A 9747-nucleotide genomic window follows, 5' to 3' on the forward strand; every position below is an offset into this window, starting at 1 on the left:
AATAGCTATTTGGATATCTAAATGATCTCAAATAAAAAAAGTGATCAACTACAAAGTTGTAGATGTCATCGAGAGTTATAATTTTCATATAAAGTTTTTCCCCATCCGATTTCGTGTGAAAAAGTTATGAATTTTTTAATGTGAGTTGTCATCGACCATTACTGTAACTTTATTATAATTATTTGGGTATTTAAATGACCTCAAATTAAAAAGTTTTCAAATACAAAGTTGTAGATCTAATCGAGAGCTATAATTTTCATATAAAGTTTTTCCCCATCTGACTTCATGTGAAAAAGTTATGAATTTTTCAAGATGAACTGTGACAGTAACAATTATCAGTGTCGGTTCGTAAATAGAACCGGCACTGATACTAATACAATCACTATCAGTATCGGTTTTTATCTCTTCAGCTGTTGTTTGCGCGCGAAAATTTAAGAACTAGTACTGATACGTCTTCAGTGCCGATTACTGTCAAACCGACACTAATAGGGCGCTACATATGTAGTGTTCTGTAGTAGTGATTTTATCATTTCACTTATATATATATTTATTCTATCTTCACTTAAATATTTTTAAGATTTTTTTATTTTTATCTTACATAATTTCTAGTATTTTGTAATTTTTATGAAAAAACTGGGCTAACCGTCCCTTGAGAAAACGATAAGGAGAGGACACGTGACAGTGGGCTAACCGCCCCTTCAGAAGGTGGTAGGACGCTAACCGCCCTCAAATAGCAGTAAAAGGAGTACAAGACGGTAAGATAGAGTGGAAACTAACCACCCTTTAAAAAATACCTGTGACACTATAACATGCTTAGCGTCCTACCATTCTTCCTATCAAAGTTATATTTATTCAAATGTTAATGTTAGAAAAGAAAAACCTCGATCCTTGTGGGCCATCGTGGAGCATGCCTTGATCAGCTGCCTACTGGTTGGTCGAGACCGGATCGAAGGATGAAGCCGTAACTAATATTGGTTGGAACATGACGGGACAGTACGTACGTATGTGTCCTCCATTTAAGACTAGTGGCCTGTGCAACGTCTTCTCTCTCCAGGGAATAAGAACGGTAGCTACTACTGCATGCAACGTGTACACGTACTACGGCCGAAACGACGAACGGCCTGCGCAGATGCTTCGATGGCTTTGTGCGGTGGAATATTACGCCGCCATCGGTTACTAAACCGGTTACTAGCAGAGGCACTTGATAACGTACGTTCCACTAATCGGAATAACTTATTAGGTCACTTGATTGCATCCATAACAAAACTGCCTTGCGCTCGACCGTAGGTGCAGTGTTAAACCTTTATATAATTTTCGGTTGACCAGGATTTAACGGAAACGCACTATGTATCCTCAACACCAACCGTTGCTTTACTTTCTAGTAACACAGGACCCTCTGCAGCTGATAGAGCTGCCTTAAAATCCACGAGAGAACATATTTGGATACGTGCCCTCACGTCCACGTTCTGCCCTGCGCCGCCAACGCCGCACCCCACCAACGTGCGTGCGTTACTCCCTCCGGCCCGGCCCGTCGCGCTAGTTTCTATATATATAGACCCCCGCGTCCGCACGTCGAAGCCTGCTTGGCCTTAGCCACCTCGTTCGGGTTTCCTGGAGATCGAGTGAGCTGCCATGGGTCTCCCGCTCGAGCAGTGGCGCAGCGGAGAGGCGGACGGGAAGGGGGAGGCGTCCGGGTGCAGGACGCCCGGCAACGGCCAGGCCCGCACCGCCTCCGCGGCTGCGGGTGGGGACCGCCCGTGCCCAGCCGCGCCCAGGAAGAGAAGGGCCGCCGCCGCGGGGGTCGTCGCGCAGCAGCGCAGGGACTACTACACCGGCGACGACGTCGAGGCATTCTTCGCCGCGCACAACCTCTAGAGCGCGCACAAGCAGGTCTAGTCCAAAAGCTAGGACGTTACTGATCACGACGAGCACTACCACGTACGGCCTTGTTAGGTTAGACATAGGCGCCCTTTCTGTTTTGTACGGTCTGGTAGCTATGTACGTACCTATCTATGTACATTACTACGTACGTACTTGTCTGGTTTTGACTTTGGAGTCTCTGTGGTCACTGCCGGTGGTGCCATGCATGTATGTGCTACTACCTAGACCCTCGTGTTGTCTGCTTTGTACTGTTGGACTTGGTGGCTGTGGTGTCTTGTCTATGCGTACGTTGAATGAAGTGCTGCCTTAAATTTAATTTCTTCCAATTTGGCTTGCTGGTATGTGCCGTGCTTTTTTCGGAATATATGTTTCATTGAAAATTTCCAATCGCATGCATGTTTGTATGTATCCAAGGCCATGTTTACCGGTATTACATATATACCTGTGTATCTATCCAAGAATATATGCCCAGAATATATGTGATATTTCTGGTAACTAAATTATTTGCCGTGAGGGAACTTTTGTTCCCCGTTTTGTAATTTTTGTGGTGCGCGAGAATCAGCTGTCACAAGGTAAAAAATGAGTAACAGAATATATCAGATGCCAGAAGGCAGTGGTTGAAACGCATGTCGATGTCTACCATGCAGCTGCTGCGTGCATCCTAGCTTGGCACCTAGTCTTGTATAGCACTGAATCCCAGCATTGCAACTGATCCATCAGGAAACTTTTTTTTTCGATCAGGAAACTTAGCCTGGAATGATAAAGCTACATAGAAGAGGGATCCAATAATGTCCACAACCTGCATAAATTAAAGTACACAGTGCTGGACAGGAAGCATATGATCCTTTTCATGTTATACAGACTAGGAACTTTCTACATTCAGGTGCTCCTCAGTCCATATCCCTAATGACTGACCACTTTCCACATTCAGGTGCTCTAGTCCAGTCCAGAGAAGCAGGGGACCAGTTGGCAGTTGGTTGGAGTGCATGTGAGCTGTGAACCAAGTAGACCCGCTGCAGTGAGAGGCGTACATGATCCATTGGCTAGTAAGATCTCTTGTCCTGGACGAGACAGAGCTCGAGGTTGGGGTTCAGAGCTTCAGATGGTACATACATGTCACCATTGCAAAAGAGGTTGTTGAGAACTTATGATTCTCTTTTGAAAAGCTTTACCGCTCTGTCTACTCGAACTGATCGTTCTATTTGTCAGAGTTGACTTTGCTGTCAAGTGTAAACATTTGAGTGTGAAATGTTCGTTCCGAGCCCTGTCAGTTCATGCTTAAGCACTGCGGAGTATGCCCCGAAGTCCCAATTAAGGTGCTGCATGCTGCAGCTTTTTTTTTCTGAACTTGCGTGCCTTGTAAGTCTCGTCTACGTACGTACCCGCAGGATGCAGCTAGAGCAATGATCAGTGAGTACTACTTACAACCTGCAGCTGCAGGGGAGATAAAAAGATCTCCTGAAAAGCTATACGATTTGTTTCCATGCTCCTGATCGTGCTGCAGGTACGACAGACATACGTAACGCGCAAACCGATCGATGCCGTCCCGTACGGGCAATATTCCTCCCGATATCGCCTACCGTCCCCGGCTGGCGCCTGCGCTGACACATAGGTCTGCCGTGCCGACGGTTCAATCGCTGTATAGCCTCGAACGGCCACTGCCCTCAAGATGACTCTGGCCGTTGCAACATCGCACTGCAGTCAAGTGGAGATGGCAGGCATCTGCACCTGCCATCCTAGCTACTGTATGCTCATCATCACCTGGATGCCCGAGGAATCATCACTTTACCTGGAGAAAAAAGCAGTCCTACTAACAGCAGGGATAATGCAAGGGATCGACCTTACTGTAGTAAGCAAAAGTACATTTCAGTTCGCGATTACTTCATGGAAGCAAACGACCTGACAGCGCGCATGATACGATCGATACAGCTGCGCGTGGCCTCCTGGCGAATGACGAGCGAGCAAGAGCGCGCGCGCGAGACTGATCGGGAGTGCAGGCCCGGCCGGCCGGGGACCAGCCAGCGATTCATGTGCATGTGAAGGAGATCGAGGTTCGAGACCCGCGTCGATGGATCGAGCTATTACTATTTAGTACGTGTCCCGTTGATGCGTAGCGCGCATAAACGGCTATCCTGGACCATGCGTCCACGCGGCGGCTCAGCTACTGTTGATCGATCAGCGCAAAAGCAAAGCTCAGGAAAGGCTCAGGTACTCGTCAGGAGGGAAAAAAAACAGGTTTAAACTTGTCCATATAAATCTAATTTATATAGGTTTTTTTTACAGATAGTTTGAAAAGCTGTTTTGTACGGGATTTCCGCACCGTCTGTAAAAATAATTTTTCCAGTAGTGATTACATTTTTTGTTTTTAAATGTTTTATTCGTTTTGTTGTTTGATTTTAGTTTGTTCCTTTCACTAGCACATAATCAGTAAAAGTAGGCAAAGTGTCACATATAGTTTTTTAACCTGTCATTGATAAAATACTCACAAACATATGTTAAGACAGACGTGTCTATAACAAGCTACGTATCTGGGTGTGCTAGAACTCATAGACGATTTTTATAAATCAATCTATTTCTATCATATAGATGTAGACGGATTTTAGATGGTTTTTTAAAGATCCGTCTGTGTCTAGTCGGTAGACACAGACGGATTTTATAAACATCCGTTTGTATTTAAAGGCCCGTGAATATTTTCAAATTTGATCGTCTGTCTCTCCTAGCTCTTTTGGTTTTTAATATACACAAACAACTCGTCTCTCAAGGCTCTTTTGGCTTCACATACACGTAACACCTCATCTCTCCTCGATATGAAATGGCGAGAAGTGTTTTTCTTTCTCACTTGCCATATCCAAGTGTTCCACCACATTGAGAAGCGAGGAGTGTCATGCGTCCTCACTCACCATTCGTATTGGAGAAGTTAGATTTCGCCGGGGGCCTAATCCCTTTCACTGCACCGATGTGAATATCACGTGGTTCCTTTCACTGCATCGAAGTTTTCATTGCTACGATCGGTACAAGTGATGGTAGAACATTGTTTTCATCGTAGATCTGCAATGGTGCATTCACTGCAATCAAGAGGTGGCAGGATGTGGTTGTCCCTATGGCGGCTTCGACGACGCGGATGTTTGGCGTCGACTTTGGCCCAGTGGAATTCGTCTTCTTCACTGCTGTGAAAGCCCCCTCTGTCGACCCTATGTACGTCGTCAACTATGTTCTCCATTTGGTTCTATATTTCATATTTAGTTAGATTTACTTGTTAGATTGTCGTATGTTCGATGATTAGTGTTTGTTCTATGGTGATGAATTTTGGAAGGATCTGGAGCTCCAATTAAGCTCTAATTTAGAAAAAAGATTACAATTTTGTCATGTGAGATGTATAGAGATAATCTACATTTCATTTATAGTTAGATTTACTTACTAGATTGCTCTATGCTGGAATATAGGTGGTTGTTCTATGGTGATGAATTTTGGAAAAAGGTAGAGTTCATTATTAGATGTATAGGAATGATCTACATTTCATTTGTAGTTAGATTTACTTGCTAGATTTATCTAGGTTTGAATGTAGGTGGTTGTTCCCTCGTAATGAATTTTGGAAGGAGCAAGAGCTCCAATTGAGATCTAATTTAGAAAAAGTCACAATTTTGTCATTGTAGATGTATAAAGATGATTAAAGAGCAGATTAAAATCACATGTAAATAGATATAGGTGCATACATTAAAATCTACATCTAATTTTCTACTATGTGGATTGAGTATATTTTTAAAGTCATGAATTTAAATATTAATCCAATGTATTTCCTCTATTTAGTAATCAACGTAGTGAATTTAACACAATTGATAGAATATTGTGTTGTAGGGATGACACGTTCACCCACAGGTTACAATCGGACATGGTAGTCTTTAGAAGGTGGGTCCCTCGACCTGGTCCAAGTGCCGGACGGAGATGGGCCCTCAAATAGGGACCAATGAAGATGTGATGTAATTCAATGAACTTTTTCTAAATTTTGAAATATTTAATGATTATAAGTTGTATGAGTTTAATTATAATGATTTGCAGATGGACCGGTTATGTATGTACAAGTATCGTGGACCAGAGTTCTTTAATGGCATTGAAGCTTTTTGAGGGCTGTTGCAGTGTACAAGAAGCCAAAAGAAAAAGCATGTCGATCACTATATATATTGTTTGTGTATCAATTGCAGGAACGAGAAACACTTTTCAAACATAGAGCAGATTCGTGTACACTTGATTCGCAAGGGTTTCAAGACTGGCTATACCTGTTGGACTGAGCACGGTGAACTTGAAGAGATTGTGCATGAAGGGCAACTAACAGTCGAAGAAGACAGAGGCAACGATATATGGCTAACGAAGACTTTGATATATCGACATTCGAAGATACTTTTATCGAGAACAATGGAAGCGATACTTTTATTGGTAATAATTAAGACAACATGGAACAAAAGTTACGTGATGGAGAGGAATACTTCACTAGGAAAAGACAATATCAAAAGTTGACAGGAGCACCTAGATCTGGGCAGCCCAAGCGCAGATCAGGGCTGGGGGGAAGCACCGGCCCTTGCCACGCTGCCGCACGGCAACTGCCGCCTATACCAAGACGAGAAAATGAGGGAGGAAAAGAAGGGGAGGAGGGAAAGGGAAAAGTCCATGACGCCTCTGCTTCGGAGCCATTGCTGGCAGCCACCACTGACATCAGCACACCAACAGCGGTGATTGAATCTGATCATGTTTTGGAAGGGGTTTGGCGGTGGATGAATTGCTCCTCGAGTCGCCAGACGTGGGTGACACGGGGGCTTTGTATGTCAAAAGAGATTATAACAAACCACCAAATTCTTCAATGGCATCGGATTTTCACCCTCCCTACCAACGGTGCAGATAGAGCAGCCTTTGCGGTTAGCTACTTCACGCTGTAGGCATGTAGTTCAGCGACGCAACCACAACCATAGCCCATGGATGGTAAGGAGCATATGGAAATGCCATGAATAGATTTTTATGGAGACTTAGTATCATAGTATTACGTGTCATCGATACTACAATAAACATTTCTTGGGTGCTATGAGAGGAAAAAAGGTAGAATCCATTCAGGCAATAAAAATTTCTTTTATTGTATATTTTGATCACAATAGTGAGATGGTTGGCGGAGTCCTTTTGAGCTTCCGAATAAACTAAAGGAAAAAGTAAATGCATGTGGAAACTGGATAGTGTGATTTTGAAGAGATCGAATGCCGGCTGCCGCCACGGCCACGCCATCATCTCCTGCAACAGGACAGATCCATAAGTCCATAACGCAATCAAGAACCATAGCTCGGAGAGATCATCACATGACGAGTCACACTTTACGATGATTCAAATATGTACATGGGGAAGCTAGAAATTTTCGCCAGAAAAAAGGAATAGGAAAATTAAAGTAAAATTAGAGCGAGGAGATGAGTTCCCTTCGGTTCACTTGGGCACGGCAGGCCCAGCCTCCGATATCCACCGGCCGGCAGACGACGGCTGGAGTTAAAAAAACTACAGTGAGAAAGTCAAAGGAAGTGCACTAACATCGATTGCAGGGCGTGGACGCTGACGGCAGCCAAACACAACCTCTTCACTCGGCACCGCGGCGCGGGAGCACAGCGAGCGCGGCGGAGGCGAGAGCCCACATGGAGAAGGCAGAGGACGTGACAGGGCACGGCGCTTCGGTCACGGCGACGTTGACGCACGAGGCTGCCGCAAGGAGGATGAGGAGTAGCAGCCGCTGGTCCACGGCGAGAGCGCGGTTGGAAGTTGGAGCTCGGCCGACTGGTGCGATGCATGCGGGGGCTCACCGGCCAGAGATGGGAAAGAGACGCGTCGGCACACCTGATCCGGCAGGGATTTGATGGGAATCCGGCGGGGAAAGCTCGGGGAAGTTTCTGCTACCTCCCTCCTCACCTCTCGTGGCTTGGGCTCATCCGATTTGAGGTCGAGCTCCATGAATTTTGCGGCGGTGGCATGCTACTCTGCTCTGTTGCTGGCGGGCGGCCGAGAGATAGCAGAGAGCAAGAGAGAGAGAGCGATGGGGAGGGAGCGGCGTCGGGGAAGCACAAACGCCAGTGGCGGCTGGAGGATGGAGGAGACGACTAGAATAGAGGACAGGGAGAAAGAAAAATAATGGTTGAGAGGAATAGTAATGGTATTCATCAGTAATTATAAGAGATTTGTATAGATATTTTTATTTTACCAATAGTTACAATTTGTTAAAAGCTTTTAGGAGGCAGCTTGTAGATTGTAGCTGAAAAGAGGATAAGATTTTGAAAAGCAGATTGTGAAAGAAGCTTGTTTTAGCTTCAGTTTTTAAAGAGGAAATTTCATTCATATCATCAAACTAGAGTCGATACCCAATAATACCATCAAAATGTGCCCCCTTCCATCCATACCATTGCAGCTTCGAAATTCTTTCGTCCATACCATCAAAACCAACTCCTCGCCCTCACAAAAGTCTAACATCGTTTAATAGGACGAAACTATCCCTTCCGTTCGTTCTTTGCCCAACTCGGCCCTTCCTATCACACATCCATGGCCTCTGGCTGTCATCACTCGGTCCTGCCACTGCCCCTGCTGGAGCTGTGAGCCCCCAAATCTGGTAGCCGCATCCATTCGTGTAGCCGCCCCCAAGCCGTCTCTCCAACTGTTGCAATAGAATCGCCCCTCCAGTTGCTGCCGCTTATGCTCCAGGAGTTGCTCACCCCCAAGGACGACGCCTCCGCCGAGGGCTCTGTCTAGCTGAGCTCATCGCCTAGCCGGCTCCTAGACGCCAATCCAGTCGATGCTAATGTTGACCATCTCTGACCCAATTTCTACTAGCTCCAGTGCATAGGGCTTAGTTAGCATTTGTACATATTCATTTTGTACAGATTGAATGCAGGAAACATGTGTACAGAACCATGTAATTGAAGCATTTGTACAGCATTTTCCCAGCAGCATATATACTAAACCTGTTTGCATGTATGTGAATCCATTTGGCTCATTCCATCAGAAAGAATGTGACAATAGAATGCATAATTCAGAAATCGGGCAATATGTAAGCAAATGACATGTTCTGGAGGTCTAAAACAACTTAATGATTACCAATTCTTAGTTCAATCACATAAGCTAGCAGGGAATGCAACATATTACATCTCCGAGTACATAAATCACTCCCAATTACATCAGTTTAGTGCTTGAGCACTCGACAAATGCAGATCAACTTGACTGACATGAAGTCGTTGCGTCTGTCGGCTTGGATGAAGTGCTTGCCACATTTGGCTGGGACGAGGCAACAATAACCGCAGGTACCTTTCTTCTTGAAAATTAAAAGAAAAATTCATTTAGAACGAAACTAAATTTTTATTGAACAAATACTTTGACAGTAATGCAGCTTGCCTTTTCTTAGTAGTTCGTGCTGCAACTGGAAGGTTGTCTCCCTCTTGCCACTCAGACTCCTTGCATTTGCTCTTGTAATGGCCAAATCCCTTGCATCTACCACATTGGTTTGACTTTGTGCCGGTATCACCAGACGACTTAATCCTAGTTACTCTGGGCCTTCCTTTTGATCTTCCAAGCTTGGGAGGGAGCACCTGGAAACCCATGTCAACTTGAGGCCATTGCTCCTTGTCTCCCAAAGGAATGATAGAACTCTCATATGCCATTTTGAATCTAGCAACCGAGAAGTACTCATGTACATAGTTTTCTACTTTCAACCTCCAAATAGAGGATATGAAAGAAATTGCATGGAGGCAAGGCTACCTAGAAACCTGCCACTGTCGACATGAGCGTTGACGTTCTTTGAGCAATATAGCATACCTCCATGGTTTGTTAGTTCTAGCGTCAATCCCTACTACCTTAGCA

General features: G+C 44.8%; 1 protein-coding gene and 1 long non-coding RNA gene across 2 annotated transcripts; one reads left to right on the forward strand and one right to left on the reverse strand.

The window, feature by feature from the left end:
• Nucleotides 1-1632: 1632 nt before the first annotated feature.
• LOC133911065 (uncharacterized) lies at nucleotides 1633-1875 on the forward strand. Its single transcript, XM_062353286.1, has one exon. The coding sequence runs from the start codon at nucleotides 1633-1635 to the stop codon at nucleotides 1873-1875; it is 243 nt and encodes an 80-aa protein (XP_062209270.1).
• A 5101-nt stretch (nucleotides 1876-6976) lies between these two features.
• Nucleotides 6977-8014, reverse strand: LOC133911066 (uncharacterized). Its single transcript, XR_009908583.1, has 2 exons — nucleotides 7441-8014; nucleotides 6977-7152 (listed from the first exon to the last, which is right to left on the reverse strand). It is a non-coding gene; the product is annotated as an uncharacterized LOC133911066 (long non-coding RNA).
• Nucleotides 8015-9747: the final 1733 nt, after the last annotated feature.

This window comes from Phragmites australis, chromosome 3 (assembly GCF_958298935.1).
Source record: "Phragmites australis chromosome 3, lpPhrAust1.1, whole genome shotgun sequence".
Classification (NCBI taxonomy): domain Eukaryota; kingdom Viridiplantae; phylum Streptophyta; class Magnoliopsida; order Poales; family Poaceae; genus Phragmites; species Phragmites australis.

Coding starts and splice junctions, on each gene's coding strand:
- LOC133911065 (XM_062353286.1), top strand. CDS start 1,633: ATGGGTCTCCCGCTCGAGCAGTGGCGCAGCGGAGAGGCGGACGGGAAG.